Here is a 24,191-nt window from a genome sequence, read left to right as displayed (position 1 = left end):
GGTTGTGGGCTCAATCCCTCAGTGGGGGGTGTGCGGGAGGCAGCCAATCGATGATTCTCATCATTGATTTTTCTATCTCTGTCTCCCTCTCCCTCTCCCATCTGAAATCAATAAAATATATATATATATTAATATATTTTGTTGATTTTTTACAGAGAGGAAGGGGGAGGGATAGAGAGTTAGAAACATCAATGAGAGAGAGACATCGGTCGGCTGCCTCCTGCGCGCCCTCTACTGGGGATGTGCTCGCAACCGGGGTACGTGCCCTTGGCCTGGTCGAACCTGGGACCCTTGAGTCCTTAGGCCCGCACTCTATCCACTGAGCCAAACCGGCTAGGGCTAAAAAAAATTTTTAAAAAAAGGGTTATTGTGCCCACTTATCCAGATGACTTTGACCAGCACTTTATCAAGTTCTATAAAGTGTTCTTCAGAGACTTTTCCTCATTTTTTAAAACTGTGGTTGTATATTTTTTTATTAGATTTTTAAATCTTTATTGTTGCAAGTATTACATATGTCCCCTTTCCCCCCCATTAATGTCCTCTAGCCCACCCCCCGTCCCCTGGTTGTATAATTTTATTAAAACTAATGCAGAAATTGATTTAATACCCTCAAAAAAAAAAAGAATCTTAGGAAACGTTAGTAGCCAGCCCACCAGCATTGTGGGAGCAAGAAAATGCAGCATTTCAAGCCCCATTCCAAGGAGTGCATTTGACTAAGGTTTATATTGATCACAGAGCCCCTCCCCCATCCAGCATTGCATAAAGCCATCCCATTGCTATCACTATGTGGACTAGATGATGGAAATCAAGAGCCCTTATCAGAAAACACACAAGAAGCTGGTAACAGTGTGATCTTTGCATGCCGTCTTGCTTAAAAGTCTCTCCTACTTCACTTCTTTTTTTGTAGTTTCCTGGCATCTTTTAAGATAAGACAATTACTTCTTGACTCCTTGTGATCCCACAGAAACTACAAACCAAGCAGATAAAGAAAAATAAGCTCTTTAATCAATTGAAATCAGAGGGGCTATAATAAAATATTAATCTTGTAGAACAAAGGGTCAGAAGCACTGGCCAAGGCAAAATTATCGTAATAATCCAACTCTTAATTGGGTTGCTCTCCTATATTTCAATTGAATGACTGCTTTTAAGCCTCCCTTCAACAATGACTGTCTCTCTAGCATAGCTTCCAGAAGTCTATCTGTGAAACGAATTACAGTTCTATAATTTTTCTCATGGCTATCAAGAGAGTACAGCAGTTTCTTAGTTTACTACACTGTCAAGAGTCTACATATCTGCTTGGTGCATTCAAAAGCAATCACTCAATTTTTCAATATAAAGAAAGGAAAATAATACCGCTGCCAAAGTTAATGGGTGTAAACAGCCAACAGAGCTGACATTACAAAGGAAGTTACAGATTTTTGGGGGGGTGGTAGATTTATTGTAGAAGATATATAATTTTCATATATTTTTGAAAGGGCCAGTGATACAGTTCTGAGCTCGACCTCGGGTTTCCACAGTCTCTAAGGGGAAGAAAGTCTGCCTAAGAACAGGATGTTAGTTGAGGGATTGTGTCGAATGAAAAAAATGAATGGATGGTCGGCCACAAAATTTTCCTCTGGCAAAAGCCTGCCACTCTTTTTAATTAAGGTTGTGGCAGCCGCCGCTGCCTCTGTGCCCTCCTCATTAACTTCCACAAAAGACTTGTGGATAATTTCTGATATAAAAAGATCTCTGGCTCTTGACATGCCAGACAGATCAGCCGTGCTATTAAAGAGATCCTCTATACCCAGGCTTTTCAGGTGAGAGTTGAGGTTGTAGCTCTCTTCCAGCTTGAACCTGGGCAGGTGCACATTGACTTTAATGGAACGCAGATTCTCAGGGTTGGTCCACTCATGCAGTTTTTCCAGAGTCAATTGTTCTTCAATCTGAAATGAGAAAGGGCAAAAGAAGAGGTGAGAACTATTCCACATAAGCAAGGCAACATACATTATTTACATGAATGGACTCATTTTATCAGTTGCTAATTAGATTCCTTCATGTTTTGTGCCTAAATAGATTCCACTTGGAGGATTTCATTTCTTTTCAGCAATTGGTGATAACAGAAAAGAGTTGTGGACTAAGCCATCAAGGGCCCAAGTAACAGGGACTTTGGACATCAGATGCTTCAACTACCCATCCATCCACCAACCCAACCATCCATCCACCCAGGCTTTCCTAAACCCCTGCCATACAAGATACTGTGATAGGCCATGATGGCTGTTATTACTTTAACTGGTTGATTGGTGCAAGGTAAAATTCAGAAGTTTTCTTCTATTTCTTCTCTTCTGAACCCTACTGATCACTCCGTTTTTCTGTGAACTCACTGTGCTGAAGTAATGTCTAATAGATTTAGCTTGTGGGTTAAAAAGAAAAGGGACTAGTTCCTCATCTAAAATTGGAAGAGGGTTAATGTAGGGCTAAACTATAGGGTTAAGCCTCTGACAAGTCTCAGCTTAGAGGGCACAGTCCTCTTAGCATAATTAGACTTGACCTTATCACACTCCCTAGATCTTATCTGGGTAGCTAATGGACTGTGGGAGGTGCAGCAAGTGCTGCCAAAACAAGTGAAATTCACAAGAACATTGTAACTATGGTGACCACTACTTTTTTACCTCTGGCTATAAAATAAAGTCTCAGCTTGCCTCTGGATCTCTCTCTTGTGGCCTCACCCAGGCACAGGAAGATCCACCTAGACCCAGCTTATTCTCTTTGTCATTTCTTCATCCTTCACCACTCTCACTAAGGCTTGTGGAACCCTTGGCTGAGCTGGCTCGGCACAGGTTAATAATAGTACCTACCTTATAGCATTGTTGTGAGCATTAAATGATTTAATGTATGCAAAGCACTTGGCACACAGTACTTGTTAGTGCCACAAGAATGTCAGCTATTATTATTACCGTATTACTACTACTATTGGACTAGAATGCACCCATCATTCCATTTGTTCTACTGATGCGGATTATCTCTTTTATGAGGCTGGAGAATTTCTCTTTAAATCACAGAAGAGACAAATATGAAAATACAATTAAAAGAAGGAACATACTGATCTTAATACATACTTTGTACATGCCAATAATTAACATGGAAACTCTTCCTGATAACAGGTTTGGTTAGGGAGAGAGCAGAGAAAAACCACACAGCAGGCTAGAGACACTAAAGAAAAATCATAATCTTCATAGTTTTTCCTAGTTCTAGCCTGACAAGAAATGTCTTCACCTTCAACTGAAATAAAATAGAAACATCATACAAAGTTCATATGAGAAAATAGGCTTAGCTTTCAAGCTAGTGTGTCATATGGGTCGTTTCTACCACGTAGCTGTGAGAAATTTAATTCACAATCTATATGAATTGTGATGAGAAGGAGCAGTGTAATAATAGGATCTCATAGTAGAAGCTGAAGTTACCTAGTATAAATGTTTTGGGCTTTTAATTTTAATAAATTTGTTTCAATTAAACAATTCTAATTTCTCAGCACTTTCCTCTAAAGTTCACTTAAGAAAATTCCTGTGAGCTGCCACTCACATGTGAAATTTAATATAGATTCTTAGATGTCTGCCACCACAACTGTTCACTGACAGTCCCTGAAAAGTTAATCTTAGGGCTTCAGAGTAGCAAACATTGATGACCTACTACCACACAACATACACACAGACAGAACCCATCTATCAGAAGGAAACATGAAGCATGGGTGTGGGAGCCGTTACCTTCTTCAGACCTGTGGCCTCGTCCTCGATGTCATCTGGCAGCAGGATGACCATGCTGAGGTCCCTGCCTTGGTAAGGCAGCTCCAGCACCCGGCACTTAAGGTCCTCGATGTAGCCAAATGGAAATTTGCTCTTCTGATACATCATTTTCACTGTTTTTGTGTCTTTCTGAACAGTTGAAGAAACCAAGTCACTCACATTATTATCTGCATTCTCTTAGGCAATGGTTTTCAACCTTCTGGCCCTTTAAATACAGTTCCTCATGTTGTGACACAACCATTAAACTATTTTCATTGCTACTTCATAACTGTAATGTATCTACTGTTAGGAACCGTAATGTAAATAACTGATATGCAGGATGGTCTTAGACGACCCCTGTGAAAGGGTCATTCGACCACCAAAGGGGTCGTGACCCACAGGTTGAGAACCGCTGTCTTAGAGCAAAGAGCAATTTTATAATGACATCACCTCACCTTATTCAATCTGAACGGTGTATCAGTTGTGGACTTTTTACTGAATGTCTCCTGCCAGTTTCCTTTGAAATAGATGGCATTAACTAGCACAAGTTTGGTCATATTATCAACCATGCCTGCAGCCAACAATTCTGGAATTTTCCCTAGAGAAATAAAGTATTTTTTTAAAATCAGATTTTAGCACCCCATTCTTGAACTGCATTGAAATGCACTTCAAATTCATACTTTATATTTAATTCCCATTAATATGTTAAGTTAGGGAAGCCCTACCAGTATGTTTTGACTGTAAATAAACCAACTAAAAGGTTTAAAAGCTTAACACAGGACAATTTTTTCTGCATTGTATGAGAAACAATGAGCCTTCTTTTGGAATGGCTTTCCTTTGACAGGCACAAAAAATATTTTTTCATGAAAACCATCTATACTAATAAAAGGGTAATAAGCTAATTAGACCAAACATCTTCCGGGTGACCTTGCGGACGTTCTTCGAGACAAAACCACGGTGAGGGAGCCAAGGCAGAGGCAGTTAGTGGTAATCAGACCGGCAGGGCAGAACAGTTAGTTGGATCCAACCAGCAGGGGAGAGTAATTAGGGGAATCAGGCCAGCAGGCAGGTGAGCAGTTAGGAGCCAGTAGTCCCGGATTGCGAGAAGGATGTCCAACTGCTGCAGGGATCTGGCCTAAACTGGCAGTTGGACATCCCCAGAGGGATCCTAGATGGAAGAGTTTGTAGGCCGGGCTGAGAGACCCTACACCCTGTGCACGAATTTTGTATCTTGGCCCTCTAGTTTTCAATAAGTCACTCCTTCAAAGCCTCCAAGTGAAAGCTGCTCTCACAGAAAACATTTTAACAGATAACAAAAGGCTAGGACAGTTAGTCCTCTGAAACGCCAGTATCCCTGTGACCACAGCATACCCATGAAAAATGCCTTGGATGGAAGACAGGTGTTGGGTAGGTGCCTTGACTCAGACCTAGACGAGGTTAGAGAGAGTGGTGGCGGAGAAACAGCTGAGATGGAGCCACCCTTGACAGCTTAGACAAGACATTTCCCAAAATACTTATGGCCACAGCAGTTTGTGTCACAAGAATGAGAATATTAGAGGCCCAATGCAAGAAATTTGTGCCAGGGGCTCAGCCTCCTCCACCTCCGCTTCGACCTGAAGTTGTCTAGAAAGGCATCCAGTCTAATTACCATATTATGTCTTTATTATTATAGACTAGAGGTCCAGTGCATGACATTTGTGTGCTCGGTGGGGGTGGGGGGGTCCCTCAGCCCGGCCTGCACCCTCTCGTAGTCGGGAGCTCTCGGGTTATGTCTGACTGGTGGCTTAGGGACCAACGACTTTCAGTGGGAGCAGGCCTAAGTTGTCAGTGGGACATCCCTAGCACTGCTGTGGAGGCGGAAGAGGCTCCTGCTACCACTGCTGCGCTCGCCAGCTGTGAGCCCGGCTTCTGGCTGAGTGGCATTCCCCGTTGGAGTGCACTGACCACCAAGTGGAAGCTCCAGGGTTGAGCAGGCTCGTGCCAAAAGTGGCTCTCTGACATTCCCTGAGTGGTCCCAGATTGTGAGAGGGTGTAGGCCTGAAAAAGGGACCCCATGGTGCATGGTTGCAGCTGGGAGTGATGAGGGAGGTTGTCCAGCCAGGAAGCGACCGTGGGAGGGTGCCAGGACATGTCTGGCCTATCTTGCTCAGTCACGATTGGCCAGACCCCAGCAGCAAGCTAACCTACTGGTCAGAGTTTCTATCCCCTGGTGGTCAGTGCACATCATAGCGACTGATTGACCAGTTGACTTTCTGCCTCCTAGCGACCAGTTGAGTTGCCTTAGCATATCTATACTAATAAAAGAGAAACATGGTAATTAGGGTACGACCGCTACCCTTTTCATTGGCTAATCAGTGAGTATATGCAAATTAATGGTCAGCCAAGATGGCGGCCAGCAGCCAGGCAGCTGGGAGCGAACATGAGGCTTCCTTGCTGCGGACTCCAATGTTCCCTCAGCTGCAACTCTAAGCAACTATGTACTATGTTGCAAATAAGAAGCTAAACAAAACCCCAGAAACCAGCCCGACTAAAAGCCAGCCGGACCGAAACTTTGTATCGATGTTTTCAGCAGCGAGGCCTCAGAGATAAAGCTGGCCCAGAATAAAAAAAAAAAAAAAAAGAAAAGAAAACAAGGAGAGGTTGGGAGCTTCAGTCATTCGCTTCTGGAAAACAGCCCTCAGCCCCTCACACAGACTGGCCAGGCACCCCAGTGGGGACCCCCACCCTGATCCAGGACACCCTTCAGGGCAAACCAGCCAGCCCCTACCCATGCACCAGGCCTCTATCCTATATAGTAAAAGGGTAATATGCCTCCCAGCACCGGGATCAGCATGACAGGGGGCAGCGCCCAAACCCTCTGATCGCCCTGCAGCTCTGTGTGTGACAGGGGGCAGGGCCACAACCTCCCTTTCCGACCTGCTCTGTTCATGACAGGGGAAGGCGCCCCAACCCCCTGATCAGACCTGCTCTGTGCCTGATAGGGGGGAGCTCCCCAATCCCCTGATTGCCCTGCGGTTCTGTGTTTGACAGGGTGCAGCACACCAACCCCCTGATCGGCCCTGCTCTGTGTGTGACAGGGTGCGGCGCCCCAACCCCCCCCCCCCCCCCACGGGCCCTGGTTTGTGGGGGAAAAGGTAGAACCATAAACTCTGCCCTGAGTGTGAAAGGGGGGGCGGCCCAACCCCCTGATCGGACCTGGTCTGTTGGGGATAAAAGGGGGGGCCCCAACCCCCCTCACGGGCCTTGCTCTGTGTGTGACAGGGTAGAGCCATAACCTCCCCATTGGACCTGCCCTGAGTGTGACAGGGTGCAGCGCCCCCAACCACCTGATCCACCCTGCTCTGTGTGTGACCAGGGGGCGGTGCCCCAACTCCCCTATCGGCCCTACTCTGTGAGTGACAGGGGGGAGCTCCTCAACCCCCTGATCGGCCCTGCTCTGTGTGTGACAAGGTACGGAGCCCCAACCCCCCAGATGGGCCCTGCTCTGTGAGTGACAGGGGGCAGCGCCCCAACCCCCTGATTGGCCCTGCTCTGTGTGTGACAGGGGGTGGCGCCGCAACCTCCCCATCGACCCTGCCTTGAGTGTGACAGGGGGCGGTGCCCCAACCCCCCAATCGGCCCTACCCTGAGCGTGACTGAGGGTGGCATCGCAACCTCCTGATCCGCCCTGCTCTGTGCATGACAGGGGGCGGCGCCCCAACTCCCCAATTGGCCCTACTCTGAGCCTGACCAGGGGCTGCACTTAGGGATTGGACCTGCCCTCTGCCACCCGGGAGCAAGCCTAAGCCAGCAGGTCGTTATCTCCCGAGGGGTCCCAGGCTGCGAGAGGGCACAGGCCGAGCTGGGGGACCCCTCTCCCCCTGCCCCCCGAGTGCACAAATTTTTGTGCACCAGGCCTCTAGTCATTAGTATATTGACCTCTGATTGGTTGAACAGACAACCGACCAGATAATCTGACACTTAGCATATTAGGCTTTTATTATATAGCATTCTTTTCCATAATCTGGGCCAGGATGGATTTTCTTCAAAGCTTTACCCTTTTTATCTTACATTCAATGTTACTTTTAATTTTAAAATGTGGTTTTGTGAATTTATGGGGAAAATATTTAGCTGCTTCTGTCTTATAAGTACCGCGCGCTAACCGATTGTGCCACTGGAGCCCCTTTTAGCTGCTTCTGTGAAAGCATGTTGAAGTTCCCACTTTGAGGAATTTCCACATGTAAAAGCTGTCTGGCACTGGACACTGGCAGAGTTTAGCCCCAGCAAGAGGGTGAGGGCAGAGGAAAAGGCAGTGAATCATCTGCAGGCTGGAAAAGTGGAAGGAGGTAAGGAATGGCCAGTGTGTAATGAATGCCTACATTCGGCCCACTCTCTTACCTTCAGTCTGCCCTTTGACCCACTCGTTTATCACCTTTCTTGCATCTTCAGAGGCTCGCTGAAAATCTACACTGGCCAGTTCAGCACCATACATTTCCTGGGTTGAAGCTAAGAACTCCTGTTTAAAATAAAGAAAAAAAAACACACAAAACAGGAGTAACTCCTACTACATACAGAAATGGTTTTCTAAAATCCTTAAAAGCAGTAGAAATTGTCCTAAAAGAATTAAATTTCATTGTGACAAAAAAATTCTAATCGTTATACTTTTTGCATTATGGTAAAAAACACATAACACTAAATTTATCAGCTTAATCATTTTAAGTGTACAGTTCAGTAGTTTTGGTGTACAGAAAAGAAATTTACCAATTCTTTTCTGACCTTTGGCTAACATTTTCATAAATAAGTATACACTGATTATTCTTGGAAGTGAATTATGGAATTCACTCTTCCTTTAGTAACACAGCCAGGGGTAATCTTTTCCTGTAAAGACTGTCAAATGAAATTAAAACATTAATGGGGATATTGCCATCTGTTTAAATTCTGTATTTTATTTCTGAATGTTTATAAAAATAAAAACTGACATCTGTGACTTGATTGTGCTGGAAAATGTCTGCACTGTTTCTTCAGTTTTAGCATGTGAATGTAAAGTACTCACAGGGAGGAACTCATAGGTTTTCTCTCCATATAACCTATTAGCAAGTTTCAGAATATAGGGAGCTCCATGCTTGTTGATATCAGCATTCAGACTCTGAAAACTTGAATGAATCTCCTTAACTGCATCGAAGTGAAGAGTCTAAAATAGAGGAAACATTCTTTCTATAGCCATTCATTTTGAAACGATTCCTTGACATTAGCTTCTATCAAATTAAATTAATGCTTTTATTACTAATTATCAATAATTCCCAGCCCAATACTTTATTAAACTTTCATTTGAGAACAAAAGATTAAAGAATCTAAAATGTATTGGTTTGTGAGACATAATTACATCAGAAGCTCTTTTTATATCACTTTTTTATAATTATAGCCCCATAAATGTAAGTGGTTAATAGGCTTAATATTTATCTATGTCTGCTTTTTCTCCAGACGAAATTATAACCTGTATATTCATATATAAATTCTGCATCAAATATAGTTTTACTGGAAGTTCTGAGAAATAAACAGTAAAATTAAGACTCCATCCCTATGTGGGAGCACAAAGATATTAGAGAATTGAGGGTATTTTTTTTTTTTTTTTAAATATATTTTATTGATTTTTCACAGAGAGGAAGGGAGAGGGATAGAGAGTTAGAAACATCGATGAGAGAGAAACATCGACCAGCTGCCTCCTGCACATCTCCCACTGTATATTCATATATAAATTCTACATGCCCTTGACCGGAATCGAACCCGGGACCCTTCAGTCCGCAGGCCGACGCTCTATCCACTGAGCCAAACCGGTTTCGGCAAGAATTGAGGGTATTTTTAAACTACACTATCAGCATCAGTAACTTAAAAATAACATCTATAAACTTAACATTCAGTAAAAGTTTAATTTTCATGTTACAAATCAAGAACCCTTTATGGTCTTAGGAGTCCTGGGCTGGTTCCTTATTTTAACACACAAAGAAGAAACCTACACAATGTACAAAGTGCAGTTACTCACCAAGATAGGGAATGTTTGCATGCTTGCTATGATAGATCTGCTTTAATGGAAAAGAAAGGGAACTTTTAAAACTATTTTTTGCTGAAATAATACAGCCCCAGATAAACCTCAAAATAGAAGCTGACAATACCCTGCAAGAAGCAAGTAACAATTATTCCCAGGGGATAAAATAAAAAGTGGGTTTTGGGAAATATAAAAGTGCTTTCATGTCTGCAGTGGTAAAGACCACTGGTTTTTTATAAAATGCAGAAATAAAATATTTGCAGCTGAAACAAATGGAGAAACTTGAATCCAAGGCTGGACCATCTCCAGTTACTGGCACCTTGGAATCTTTCCCCTACTTCAAGGAGAGCTGGAGTTCCCCTCTCAGAATTCAACAAAGACCACACAGCACAGTGGTGCACCCCACACCCATGAAGGCCAGGTGGAAGGCCAGGCATTACTGCTTCTTCTCCCTGTAACAGGGACCTGCCATACCACCCAGGGCTTGGCCCTGTCCCTGCAGCGGCCATTACTCACTTCTTTCCTCTGCTTCAGGCTCCCCCTACCCACACAGGCACTTGTGCCAGGCACAGGGCTAGGTCTCCACAATATAACCTCATGATCTCCTGTTCCCTCAAAAAGGCAACACCGCCAACTTCTCCAGGGTGGTGCATTCCCTGTGTCATTTTGTGCTGAAATAGCAGGCATCTATTAATGAGTAGCGAGTTGCATGCAAAACAGAAAGTGAAAAATCTGAAGTGAGAGGAGATGCCTTCAAAGATTTGCCCACTGCAAGAGAAGCAGCACACCTCCCGGCCGTTGTAACTTTCTTCACCGCTGTATCCTCAGCCAAACAGAAAACAGTGCCTGGCACATAGTATGTGCTCAGTAAAAGCTCAATCATGAATGAAATCCTGCATATAAATGAACTGCTCTTGGGGCTTTTCTGAAGGCTGGCCTCATCGTGTGTAGTTGTGAACACACAATTACAGTGTTTAAAACACCCTGTAAGAGCTCAAAGGCACAACTTTTTAGCTGGGACTTGCAGGGAACCCAGACTCCTTTTGTGAGTTTCTGCTGACCTTGGACATCTGTGCCTCGGTAGTGCCTCTGGCCCCCAGAAAGACCATGGCCAGCGCTGAGGAAATGCTCATGGGGGAGATGAAGATGTTCCCAGAGGGGTTGTTGTCCTTCAGGGTGCGGAAGAGGTCCACTGCGAACCGGGTGTTGGCCAAGCTCAGCTGCTCCATGGTGAGGCTACAACACAGGACAGAGGCCTAGCACACCAGCAAATATGGCAATGACATTTCTCCACGTCTCCCTCGCCCTGAAACACCCAGAAACTTGTACTTCCTTTTCTTTTTCCAGGAGGGCAAGAGCACTGTCTCATGAGCACACAGGTGGGAACTGAACAAGGATCTATCAGCGACCCAGGGCCAGGACCCAGGGAGCCGAGAGGGCTCTGACTTGCAGACTCAGCAGCCAGCACTGGGCCTTTCCTACTCAGCTGGGGAGCACACACAGTTCCCACCCTTTACCTGAAATGATAATTTTCTATTAGAAAATCATAGCTAGCTACTCCTCATTAAAGCAAATTTCAGCAAAGTGGTAGATTTTCCTCATTTCCAAGATTCAGTTGCTAACGTTTAGAGTGGTGAAGTGACCCAAGTCCTGAGGCTGCTATAGGATGTGAGAGTTTGAAAACCCAGCACAGGCCTTAGCATTGGGGTGCAGCCCACCAGCAGCAGGGGACAAGCATCCTCTCTGACACCCACCCCTCAGGTGCAGGTGACTGGCCTTCCACCTCAGCTCAGAAGCCTGCTTACCAATCCTGACTCCTCTCAGAGCTTGTTTCCACAGAGATGGGCAAGGAAGAATAATAGTGGTGCTAGCTGCTTCCCTGTCAGTAATACATTGAATTATCACTGTTGTTATTGGAAAGTAACCTCTAGGATCACATTGGCCTCCCTTTCCTCCCTCCCTCCCTCCCTCCCTCCCTCCCTCCCTCCAAAGCAATGAAAAACTATGCCCCCTGGGCTGTCTAAAACTGTTACAAACTGCTCTGGGAAGAAGGAAGTTGAGAAAGAAATTATCTCAGGCTTGGCTCTGGCTTCCAGCCACAAGGCCGTGTCCAGTCCATCCCAGGCCAGCCTGCCCTTGCGCCAGGGACTATGGGGATTTGTGGGGGTGTTTCCAGTATCATCTCCCTCTCAGATAAGTGGTGCAGGCAGCAGTCCCAGCTAAAGGGCAGGGGCTGCAGGTACCCAGGCCAGGGTAGGCCAGGGAGGAGCCAGGAGTAGGCAGCTGGCAGATCCCAGCCCTGGGCAGCCCCTCCTTGCTCTGTCCCACTTCCCTAATGGGCCTGGTGCCAGGAACTCACCCTTTGCTTGCTGCCTGGGAGGGGCTCTGGATCTGAAGATGCCTGCAGTGCAAGCACCGCCCTTATATAGTCCCTGAGGTGGGTGCAACTCTGGGCCTGCAGAAGGAGAAACTGGGTTGGGGGTGGGGGTGGGGCTGGAAGAAGAAGGGGGTGGGAGGAGGGAGAAGGGCGGCGCTGGGGGCGGGATGTTGGGGCGGAGCTGCAGAAGGAGCAGGGTGGGGAGCAGGGCAGGCACAGCTGGAGTCCAGGCACTGCCAGTACAAGCCTAGATGAGGGTGGACTCCATGCAGTGCCCTATTCAGGAGATGAGCACCTTTTTGAGTCTGGGTGAACTCAGAGGTCTGGCAAGGACCTGATGGCCTAGTTCTTGCCTAAGTGTGAATCACTGAGATGACATAATGTATCACCTCTTACAGGGCAAACTAGCCCCTCTGAATCACATCTATATACTCCAAAATGGTTTTCTTTTCCTGTGTTTTTGTTTTTGTTTTTTGTGGTGGGGAGGGACCTCCAGTATAAGATAAAACAGTCCTGTCAGCTGATGGTCATTGGTGCCAGTGCAATGCCACCAGGAATCCCCAATTTAGGGTGCAGTGAAGAAGGAAACTTTATTCAGTGCAAACAGTTCATTGTGATACAGCTCAGTTAGTAGCATGAAGCAGCAGGTGGCAAGGTGGCCCTCTCTGGCTAGCCAGCTCTGCTCTGCTCTGGTCTGCTCCACCTGCTCCATTCCCATCTCCCTCTTACTGTTTCTCCAGGAAACAATCTTTTTTTTTTAATTTTTAGTTATTATTTTTTTTTCCGCTAAAAGTATTACAAAGGGTATTACACATGTGTCCTCCCCCCCCCCCCCCTTGACAATCCCCTGCCCTCCCTTGCCCCCCAGTGTCTTATGTCCATTAGTTATGCTTATATGCATGCATACAAGTCCTTTGGTTGATCTCTTACTCCCCTCCCTCCTGCCCCCCAACCCACTCTGGCCTTCCCACTGCAGTTTGACAATCAGTTTGAGGCAGCTCTGCCTCTGTATCTATTATTGTTCAAAAGTTTGTAATGGTCTTTATTATCCATGAATGAGTGAGATCATGTGGTATTTTTCCTTCATTGACTGGCTTATTTCACTTAGCATAATGCTCTCCAGTTCCATCCAAGCTGTTGCAAATGGTAAGAGTTCCTTCTTTTTTACAGCAGCATAGTATTCCATCGTGTAGATGTACCACAGGAAACAATCTTGAGTGGAAAGAGAAAGTGTGCTCCCAGAGCCAGAAGGAAGCTGGCTTAAATAGAGAGAAGTCCCCACCCCTGCTCTCTGATTGGTCCATCCTTATGCAAAGGAAGACTCCTAGTCCTCAAAGTTTGATTACTCTAAAAAGCAGTGTTCTGATTGGTTTAATGGAACTGCTATGATTGGTTAGTGAAAATGCTGATAAGGATAGACATGTACAGTTCCAATTAAATGGGGAAAGCCTCAGTCTTAAAGATTGAGATATATTCTAGGGCAGTGGTTCTCAACCTTGGCTGCACATTAGAATCACCTGGGAATCTTTTTATAATCCCGATTTCTGGGCCTCATCCTCCAGAAATCCTGTTTCTTTGTTGCTAATGTTGTGGCCCCACGCCATAACAAAGAAACAGAATTTCTGAGGATGAGGCACAGAAATCCGAATTTTAAAAAGATTCCCAGGTGATTCTAATGTGCAGCCAAGGTTGAGAACCATTGTTCTAGGGACTCCTTTCTAAGGGCTGGCTCAGATGCAGGAACACAGTGCAGGCAGGCAGTTCAGTGCAGTCTTCTCCTTAAAGTGCCCTCCTGGTGAGCCCCCCTTCCCTCCCCTCATCCCAAAGAAATGACTGCAAGGGTCTGTCTTATAAATTTGAGCCTAGTTAGCCAGCAGGAGTCCTTCTTGGTAGGTATCTTCTTTCTCAGGGTCCCCAGGTCCAAACAACCTTGATGTCACTATCTTTAGAAACCAAAATGAATTTACCCCATATTCTTCTCACAGTGATGGTGACACCACTATTTCTGTGGGTTGTTTGTTTGTTTCCCACTTTATATGTCTGGGAATTTAACTTTACCAAAATTTAAAGCGTTTGAAGGTCTGAAATAATTCTGCATTCATGAAACTTGTCCCCTGTTTTCTTACAAATCTCAACATGAAACAGCAACAAAGAAAAAGTCCCGTTTTGTGTGTGTGTGTGTGTGTGTGTGTGTCTGTGTTACTATGAATAATATAGCGTGAAAGGGATTGTAGATTTTTGTTTCTTTGTTTTTTACTCCAAAACTTCTTTATCATGAAAAGGGTCAAGGAAGGTCCAATAATAAGTGACAAAAATACTCTCCATAGATTTTGTTTTAAGCAAGAAGAGTTTAATAATGAAGATTTTAGACTGATTTACAGTTTATTAAATAAAGAAACCAACACTTATTGAAAGCCACTTATTGCTAAATTCAAGTGGTTTGATGAAACCTGGCAAGCTCTCCACCATTTCTCAAAAAACCAGAGCACCACTCACTGGCTTCTTCAAAGAGGTCAATGTGAGAAAGTCAGGAAAGAGAGGCTGCTCTGAGAAGTTGATAATTTAAAATCTGAGACACATTAATAGAAAAACAAGTTTTCTGAATTTTATTTTTTCTCCTGCCATGTTGTATTTGTGCTTACCTGGAGTTAGCAATCTGGGTAAATAGAAAAGAAAGCCATTTCATGAGTCAATGTGTATACTGTATATAAGGTTCAGAGAAAATTGATCATTATACATCAATCAATCAATACATTTACTCTCTAGTGTGGGGGCAAAGTAACTGTTCTATCCAACAATATTGGAGTGTTCTCCTTGTGAATTTAAAATATAAATGGCCACAATCAAAGCTCAGAGATACTTACACACTCAGGAAGGTACGGTGTTTGGTATATCTACCAAATGAGCACATGCTTACCCGAGCTCCCATCCATGAATGTCCCCCCAGAGTGAAATGTGTGTGAGCACGTGCAGCTGCAGACATGTACAAGAATGTGCATAGCAACGTGCTTTGTACTAGACCTGCATTTGGAAACCACATAAATGCCCATCAGTAGAAGAACAGACTAATAAATACAGAAGAATAATATACAGTAATAAAAATGAGCAAACTACAGCAATTCACAGCAACACGGCTGCATCTCATAGCTGCACTGTTGAATAAAAGAACAGACACAGAAAGCTGTGTGGTTTGGTTATAAAAGTTCAACAACAGGCAGAACTAACCCTTAGGGTTTGATGTCAGGGGATAGTTTTCTTTGGAGAGCAAGGGGGATTGTACTCACTGTATTTTCTTATTTTCTCTGTTCTCCATGCTCTGGTAGTTGGGGCCTTGATCAACTAATTCCTAGAGATAGCGAATGGCCCCCTGATGCCCCTGCGAGTGTACCTTTGATATAAATTCAGTGACCACACTCTCAAATATCTTCTTTATCAAACTCTTAGAGGCCAAGTCCATAGTTCCCCTACTCTAAACTATCCCCGCACAGGTACCAAACCACTAGAGACTACTTTTTATAGACAGCTCATAGCCCAAAATTATTTAAACTGTCTAATTTAAACCTAGTGAACCTATCCTGCCTTGCCCATTACTACCTGCAAGAATTCCAGAAGGCTTCGCCTTCACCCCTGCGTGCCTCCTGGCAGACTGGGTGCTTCCCAGGTCCCATGTGGTGTGGTGTCAAATGCTTCCAATTTCTAGGGATCTGTACCAGTTAATAATGCGGAGTTTATAATGAGAGAAAACACCATAATTTCAAGAGAAACATCAAAAGTGCGTCATTCAAAGTAATGACCATCACTAGCTACACATTTCCCCCATCTTTCAGGTAATTTGTGGATACTGTCCCAATAGAACTTTTCTTGTTTTGAGGCAAACCATTCAGAGACCCAATTATCTACTTCTTCGTATGTTTTGAAGTGCTGTTCAGAAAGTGAGTGTGCCAAGGATCAGAACAAGTGATAATTTGAAGGAGCAAGGTCTGGTGAATATGGCAGTGGGTTAATACTTCCCAGGCCCAATCTTTTAAAATGTCTTTAACTGGTTTTAAAGTGTGTGGTGGTACGTTATCATGAAGCAAAATTATTTTTCCGTGCCTTCTGGCCCATTCTGGTCATTTCTTAATCAAAGCATGGTTCAAATTGATTATTTTCTGTAGGTAGCGATCAGTATTAACGGTTTCTCCTGGTTTTAGAAGCTCATAATACACCACACCTTCCTGATCCCACCAAAAGCACAGCATTGTCTGCTTTCCGAAGTGATTTGGCCTTGCAGTGGATGTTGATGTTTGACCTGGATCAACCCATGATTTTGTGCATTTGTGATTCTCAAAATAAATCCACTTTTCATTGCCAGTCATAAATCAATTCAAAAAAGACTTTCTTTCGTGCCATTGAAGCAACCTTGTACTGATGACTTTTTTTCCATTTGTCTTTCGTTCAGTTGATGTAGCACCCATTTTCCTTCCTTTACAGTCTTTCCCATTGCTTGTGAATGATTGGAAATTGTTTGTTGAGCAACATTTAATTTTTCTGCAAGTTGTTTTTGAGTTTGACATGCTTTCTCACCCAATAATGTGTGCAATTGTTGGTCTTCAAACTCTTCCGGTTGACCTAGACTTTCTATGTCGTTCGAATCAAAATCATCACTTTTAAAGCATTTAAACCAGTGTTCACAAGTATCTTGAGATGGAACATGTTCACCATAAGCTTTCCAAAGTGTATGATAACTTTTTCTTCAAAATAAAGTAATGAATTAAAACTTCTTCAAATGCTCTTTTTTTGGCATGAAATTCAATATTTTTAAGCATAAAAAAAGCTATGATGTTATCACCTTCAGCAAATTTGACATATGAAGTTTTGAAGCTTGCTGTCAATACCACAAAAGAGCATACATATCAAATTACATATATATCAACATATGTGTAACTCCATCTATTGAAAAAAATGTGCATTATTCACTGGTACACCTAGTAGGTAACCTAAGGCAGTGTTTTGGTATATAAAAATTCTGAAAATATTTGGATACCAGTTCTCCCAAAGTGTGACTACACACAGTCTGGCTGCCTTCCATATGTATTTTTTAATGGTAGCCTGTGTCATCTGACCGGCATTGGTGCCAAGTCAACGGCAACAGCTATCTCCGATTTGGGTGAAGTTAAGAAGGAATCTTTATTGTGACACAGCACTCTGTGAAGTGAGCACAGCTGCAAGGGCCAGGCAGCCCTCTCCCTGTAGGTAGACAGCTCTGTTCTGCTCCTTGCTTGTTTGCTGCTTTTGTTGTTGTATTTTTTTTTAACTTGAGCCCTTTTTAGTAGGTATCTTTTGTCTCAGAAGTCACACTTTGGAAATAACCAGTGGCAAATGCTCTAGAATGGCAGTCCTGCCTTTGGGGACATTGTCTCAGGTGTCACCCTTCCTTGGGGGGCTGTTCTACCTCAACTGTCCTGAAGCTTGACTTTCCTTTCTCTTCACGATCTGTTCTGCAGAACTGAAGTTCTTACAAATTTTTTGGTTCAATTTACATAAAAACGGTCAAATGTTTACAAACAAACCTAACAAAAAGTGTGTGTGTGTGTGCCCTGCTAAGAAATCATGCTCTCCACAAGTACATGAAGATATCTTATCTAATAAAGAGGGTATATGCAAATTGACTGTCAGACCATAATGGTCAAGATGGTTGCTCCCAGAGCAAAGGCAGGGATTCTATAACACAAGATGGCTGTACCCACAGTGGAGGTCTAGTTCCTATAACGGGCCTTACTGAGCAATCATCAGGGACCTGAGTGTGCGTGGCAATGGGACGGGACAAGGGGCCTGAGGCTACACTCCCTACCTGGTGGGGCTTGACAGGAGACATCAGGCCACACCCTCCGCCTGGCAGGGCTTGACGGGAGACCTCAGGCCACACCCTGTGCCCCGGGACTGGGCCAGGGGACCTCGGGCCATGCCCCACATCCCGGCATCAGGCAGTGGGGCCTGAGTCCCCAATCTTGCCTGGCAGGACTTGACAGGGGAACTCAGGCGGGGCCCACCTCCCAGTGGGGCTTAACGGGGAACTCAGGCCATGCCCACCACCCTGTGGAGCTTGACGGGGGACCACAGCCACGCCCTTACCAGAGGGCGGGGCCAGGGAACCTTAGGACTTGCACCCGACCCTGGGCCATGGACCTTAGGATATGCACCCTCCTGGCGGGGCTTGATTGGTGACCTCAAGCTACACCCCATGTCCCAGGCCAGGGGACCTCAAGATGAAACCCCCACCTTGGTCCTTGGCCCGGTGATCTGAGGTCGCACCACTCTCTCAGCATGGCTTTATAGGGGAAGGGCTGCCCGGGTCAGGTTCTAGCCCAGTGTGTGTGGGACCGGCCAGGTCTGGATCTAGCCTAATGGGGGTGGGCCGGCCTGGTCTGGGTCTCCCATGATTTGGAGGCACATTTGGGTGGGTAGGGACTTGACTCTGATTCCCATAGCATGCCCCAAACTCAGACAGGAGGCAGGTTTTCATATACATTTTACTAATCTTCTTTCATCTCTGACACTTCTATTATAGAGAAAGGGCAAATAGAAATACTAAAATATTTCCTCTAATTAATTCCCTTAATATGTGCACGATTTTCTTGCACCAGGTCACTAGCATTTTTATATTTTCTTCTAAAAGTTTACTGTTTTGCTTTCACAATTAAGTCTACTGTCCATCTGATTGGTTTAATGCAGAAATCAACTTTAACATTTTTTCATATGGTTCCCAAAGGTTCCAGAACAATTTATTGAAAATTTCCTCACTTCACTTCCAACTTTGGAGACCACATTTGTCAGAAATATGATGGCCATTAGATTTATTATTCAAATTGATTAGATTTTGAGATTAAAAATGGGCATTGCTAATTACTGGAGTAGAACAATAGACTTAAACAGGCTGTTTTGAGCAAACTGGGATGATGCTCATCAGAAAGCAGGGTTTATATTCCTGGGATCTCTGTTTTATTCCATTTCTAACCCTCTTTGCACAAAAACCCACTTTATCTTATTTCCGCAGCTTTAGAATAAGTTGTTATTCTATTAAGTATGTCCTTTCATCTGATTCTTCAATATTTTCTTGAATATTCTTGGCCTTCTACCTTGTTATATAAGTACTAGTGGCCCCGTGCAGGAAATTTGTGCACATTAAAAGGGAATTAATTAGAGGAAATATTTTAATATTGCTCTTTGCCCTTTCTCTATAATAGAAGTGTCAGAGATGAAAGAAAATTAGCAAAATGTATATGAAAATTTCCCTCCTGTCAGAGTCTGGGGAACGCTGTGGGTCCTAGAGTCAAGTTCCTGACCACCATCTGCACACACTTCAAAAACAGAAAAGACCCAGACTGGTGAGCCCCACCCCCATTGGATAAGACCCAGACTCAGCCACCCCATCCCCTTTCAAGCTACTCCAGGCTGAGAGCAAAACCTAAGGTCCCCCATCCTGGCACCAGGCAAGCCCCATCAGGTGGAGGGAACAGCCTCAGGTCCCCCGGCCTGGCACCAGGGCAGGGGGCACAGCCTAAGGTTGCCTGTCAAGCCCTCTCAAGCTGGGGGCATGGCCTGAGGTCCCCAGGCCTGGAACTGGGGTGGGTGTGGGGGGCACTGCCCGAGGTCCCCCCTCAAGCACCACGGGGCAGAGGGGGCGGCCTGATGTCCCTGTTGTTTGGTTGTGATGTTACAGCATCCCGGCTATTTTACATATTCCTCTATTATATAGATAGATTAGAATCACTTGCCATGTTTCACCAAATGAAAAAGAAAACCTGTTTTTTAATTGAAATTGCATTGATTATGTACATCAATTGACATTTCAATAAGGAATCATGACCATGGTATAAATTTCAATTTATTCAGAACTACTTTATTTTCTCTCAATAATGATTATAGTTTTCTGTATAGAATTTCTTAACATATTTTGATGAATTTAGTCCTAGGCATTTGGACATTTTTTACATCATTATAAATGCTTTTTAAAACTTTGTAACTCATAGAAATACAAATTAGCTGTGTAACTTCACTTGTAACCAGCAACGCCTTACTAAACTCACTTTTAAGTTCTAGTAATTTAGACTTTAGATGAAAATATTCATATAAATATTATAAGATTTGGTTTTACTTTCAAATTTTTATATATTTTGTTTTTCTTGAGTTACCATATCACCTAGGATCTTCATTAAATTTTGAGTAAGTGATGGCAACATACATTCTTATCTTGTCAAATTGCTAACTAATTTATACTTTTATTTATTTTTTGTATAATTTTGAGGGCTTATTATTGGGTGCATAGAAATTTAGACTTGCTATATTTTCCTAGGGATCTGAATCTTTTTACCATATGAAGTGTCTGTCTTTATCACTAGAATAGGAAAACCTACTTTACTAATAATTATAGCTACATCTACTTTTATGGTTAGTATTTGCATCATATATCTTTCCATTCTTTTTTCCTAATTCTATTTTTTTATGTTATAGATATATTTTCTGTAGACACCATACAATATTTTTTCAATCTAGCCTAACCATTTTTTTCTTTTATCTGAAATATTTAGTCATTTCACATTTATTTTTTAAGACTATATCTTTATTGATTTAACAGAGTAAGGGAGAAGGAGAAGGAGAGAGCTAGAAACACCAATGATGAGAAAATCATTGATCAGCTGCCTCCTGCAGACCCCCTACTGGGGATCAAGCCCGCAACACAGGCAAGGTCCCTTGACTGGAATCGAACACAGGACCTTTAAGTCCACAGGCCAATACTCTATCTACTTAGCCAAACTAGATAAGGCTAGTCATTTCACATTTGAATAATTACTGAAATATTTGGGATTTAATGTGATATTTTGCTATTTGTCATTCCTGTTCTGTGTATCTTTTTTCTTTCCCCTTTTTGGATTGGTTGTGTAATTTTGTTTTTCTTTTCTTTTTTCTCTTTTGTTTATGATGGAAGTTATAAACCCTTTCACTATTCATCTTTTGGTTACTTAGTACGAAATGCATCCTTGACTTATCAAAATCTACACTAATAAAAGAAAAAGATTCTAATTAACCGTACGTTCACTATGCCATAAGCCACACCCACCAGTCAATCAGAGCGATTATATGCAAATTAACCCAACTAAGATGGCAGATGGCAGCCACAGAGCTGGAGCAAGCAGGGGGCTTGGCTGCCTAGGCAATGGAGGAAGCCAAGCTTCCCGCCTGCTTTGAGCCGGCTGTGGCCTCTGCTCATGGCAACAAAGTTTCAATTATAGAAGACAAATAAACCCCAGATACCTGCTTCCAGTCAGCCTCCACTGGGAGCTTGGGTGGCTGGGGGTTGTGGCCAGCCTGCAAACACCCATCAGCCCCTCACCCAGGATGGCCACACCATCATGGGTTGAGTGTCCCCACTGGGGGGCTTAGCCAGCCTGAAAACAGCCCTCAGTCCCTCATCCAGACTGGCCAGGCACCCCAGCAGGACCCCCCCACCCTGAAGGGTTGTGGCCAGCCTGCAAACTGCCATCAGCCCCTCACCCTGGGTGGACAGGCTCCGAAGCGTGGATCCCCACGCTGAACGGGCTGTGGCCAGCAAGCAAACAGTCGTTAGCCACTCACCCAGGCTGGCCAGGAAGCCCAGTGGGGACCCCTACCCTGAAGGGGCTGTGGCCAGCCGGCAAACTGCCATCTACCACTCACCCAGACTAGCGAGGCAGCCCAGCAGGACCTCCCCCACCTGAAGGGAGTGTGGCCAGCCTGAAATGGCCCTCAGCCTCTCACCCATGCTGGCCATGTACTCCTATATAATAAAAGGGTAATATGCAAATTGACCCATCAGCACAATGACTGGGAATGACTGGTCACTATGACACACACTGAACACCAGAGGAAGATGGTCAATACAGGAGCTGCCCCCTGGTGGTAAGTGGGCTCCCACAGAGGGAGCTCTGCTCACCCACAAGCCAGGTTGACAACTGCCAGTACAGCGGTCATGGTGGGAGCCTCTCCCGACTCCTCAGAAGCACTAAGGATGTCCGACAGCAGCTTAGGGCCAATACCCCAGGGAGTGGATCTAAGTCAGCAGGTGGTCATCCCCCGAGGCATTCCAGACTGCGAGAGGGCACAGGTCGGGCTGAGGGACCCCCCACCCCAAGTGCACAAATTTTTGTGCACTGGGCCTCTAGTCTATATATATAAAAGCTTAAGTGACCATTACTACTGGATAACTGGATGATCGGACCACTGGCTGGTAACTATGATAAACACTGACCACCAGGGGGGAGACTGACCTGGTGGTCAGTTCACTCACACAGCCAAACTTTTGTGGCTGGCTAACCTCCCACAGTACCTCCCTGCTTCTGGTCCCAATTGGGACTGGGTGAGACGGCTCCAATTGGCCAGGAGGGACCCCACCCATGCAGGAATTTATGCACTGGACATCTATCTAGTCTAATATAATTGTACAGATATGTGATACCTACCTTTGTGATATGTTTTAAGAATCATGTTGTTAGGCAAGATTGTTGTAGAGCAAACATCATAAAGAGCACTTACACACACCTAGATAGTACAGAGTACTCTGGGTTTCGGCAGTGTGATATATCCTATTTTTCCAAAGCTAAAACTCTGTATAGAATTTAACTGTAAAAAAAAAGCATGGGATTAAGTCCAGCACAAGAGAAAATGATTCAATCAAGAAACACAACTCAAAATGTATGTGGCTGCTGCCATTGTAATATTTCATACTGTTTTAAGCACATTGTTTTTTCATAAATAGAAAAGTTATCCATTCTAAAATAATGATAAAAGTTATACTATAATAACTAAATTTACTATCATTATCAAATACTATGTACTGTGCTTAATTGTATTTGCTACACTTTTTTCTATGACTGGCAGTGCAGTAAGTTTGTTTATACCAGTGTCACCACATAAGTAATGCCTTGCACTATAGTGCTATGGTGTCTACAATCACCAGACAATAGGAAATTTTCAGCTCCATTATGATCATGTGGGACCACCAAGATAGATGCACTCTGTTGTTGACCAAAATGTCATTAAGCAGGTAGTGATGGTAATTGTACTTTTATTCTCTTCACGGAAAATGCAAGGACTCCAGAAATGTTACCTCTATTTTTCTTCCCCAACATCTTTGGTATAATTTATTTTAATTTTGTGTATGTTTGAAATTCTGCAGACATTATTACTATTGTTTTATACAGTCAATATTTATTTGAATTTATATTTAAATATTTTCTTGCTCTTATTCTTTCCCTACAACTCTTATGTTCCTTTTGCATAAATAATATTCTCTAGAATTTTTTTAAGTCTCTCTCAGTTTTTGTTTCAGTGAATAAATCTTAGGGAATATTTTTCCAGGGTATAGAATAATTCTGGATTGGCTGGAGTTTTGGTCGTTGTTGTTACAGCATGTTAAATCAGTCTGTAATCTCTGGTTCACATATTTCTGTTGATTTATATACTGTCCTGCTAACTATTGCTCCTCTGAGGGTACTTTGTCTTTTTATATCTTTCATGATCATCTCTTTGGTTTTCTGAAATTTCATTGGAATGTGAGTAGAGATGGATTTCGTTGTAGTATTCTGCTTGGTGGTTGAGTAAGATTTCTAAAATCTGTGAATTGATGTTTTAACAAATAAGTTTTAGAATACACATTTTGAATATTAGATCTTTATATACTATTCTGTGCCATATTGTCTCCTTATCTTTTCCTGTTAAACATCTTCTTACTGACTATTTTAACTATTCTTATCCTTCCTTTTATATTTTCCATTCTATTGTCCTTCTTGGCTTTATTCATTATAGTTGTCTTTTCTAGAAGAAATTATGGGTAATTTTTTCTGGTCTGACAATTCACTTTTTTCTATTTAAATTTTTGATAAATTTATCTATTTAGTTTTTCCTGTATTATATTTTTGAGTTATATAGTTCGATTTTATTTCTGATCTTTTTTAAAGAAATATTTTTAAAATAATTTCAGAAAGAGTGAGAGAGGGAGAGAGAAATAGAAACA

General features: G+C 43.5%; 1 protein-coding gene across 5 annotated transcripts; it reads right to left on the bottom strand.

Annotated features, from left to right (window-relative positions):
• Window positions 1-1,421: 1,421 nt before the first annotated feature.
• On the bottom strand, window positions 1,422-12,229 carry LOC102429169 (leukocyte elastase inhibitor-like). Of its 5 annotated transcripts, XM_014448551.2 has the most exons (8): window positions 12,143-12,228; window positions 11,589-11,662; window positions 10,845-11,019; window positions 8,794-8,931; window positions 8,139-8,256; window positions 4,217-4,359; window positions 3,744-3,911; window positions 1,422-1,925 (listed from the first exon to the last, which is right to left on the bottom strand). In XM_014448551.2, the coding sequence occupies exons 3-8, from the start codon at window positions 11,010-11,012 to the stop codon at window positions 1,521-1,523; spliced, it is 1,140 nt and encodes a 379-aa protein (XP_014304037.1). In that variant the 5' UTR covers window positions 11,013-11,019; window positions 11,589-11,662; window positions 12,143-12,228; the 3' UTR covers window positions 1,422-1,520. The 5 variants fall into 5 exon arrangements, with proteins under 5 accessions (XP_014304037.1, XP_014304038.1, XP_023603147.1 ...); XM_014448552.2 differs by lacking the exon at window positions 11,589-11,662 and having other exon boundaries at window positions 12,143-12,229; XM_023747379.1 differs by lacking the exon at window positions 12,143-12,228 and having other exon boundaries at window positions 11,589-11,724.
• Window positions 12,230-24,191: the final 11,962 nt, after the last annotated feature.

This window comes from Myotis lucifugus, unplaced genomic scaffold (genome assembly GCF_000147115.1).
Source record: "Myotis lucifugus unplaced genomic scaffold, Myoluc2.0 scaffold_859, whole genome shotgun sequence".
NCBI classification, from domain to species: domain Eukaryota; kingdom Metazoa; phylum Chordata; class Mammalia; order Chiroptera; family Vespertilionidae; genus Myotis; species Myotis lucifugus.
Note: the sequence above shows the minus strand (reverse complement) of the source record. Positions and strands in the feature narration are given on the sequence as shown.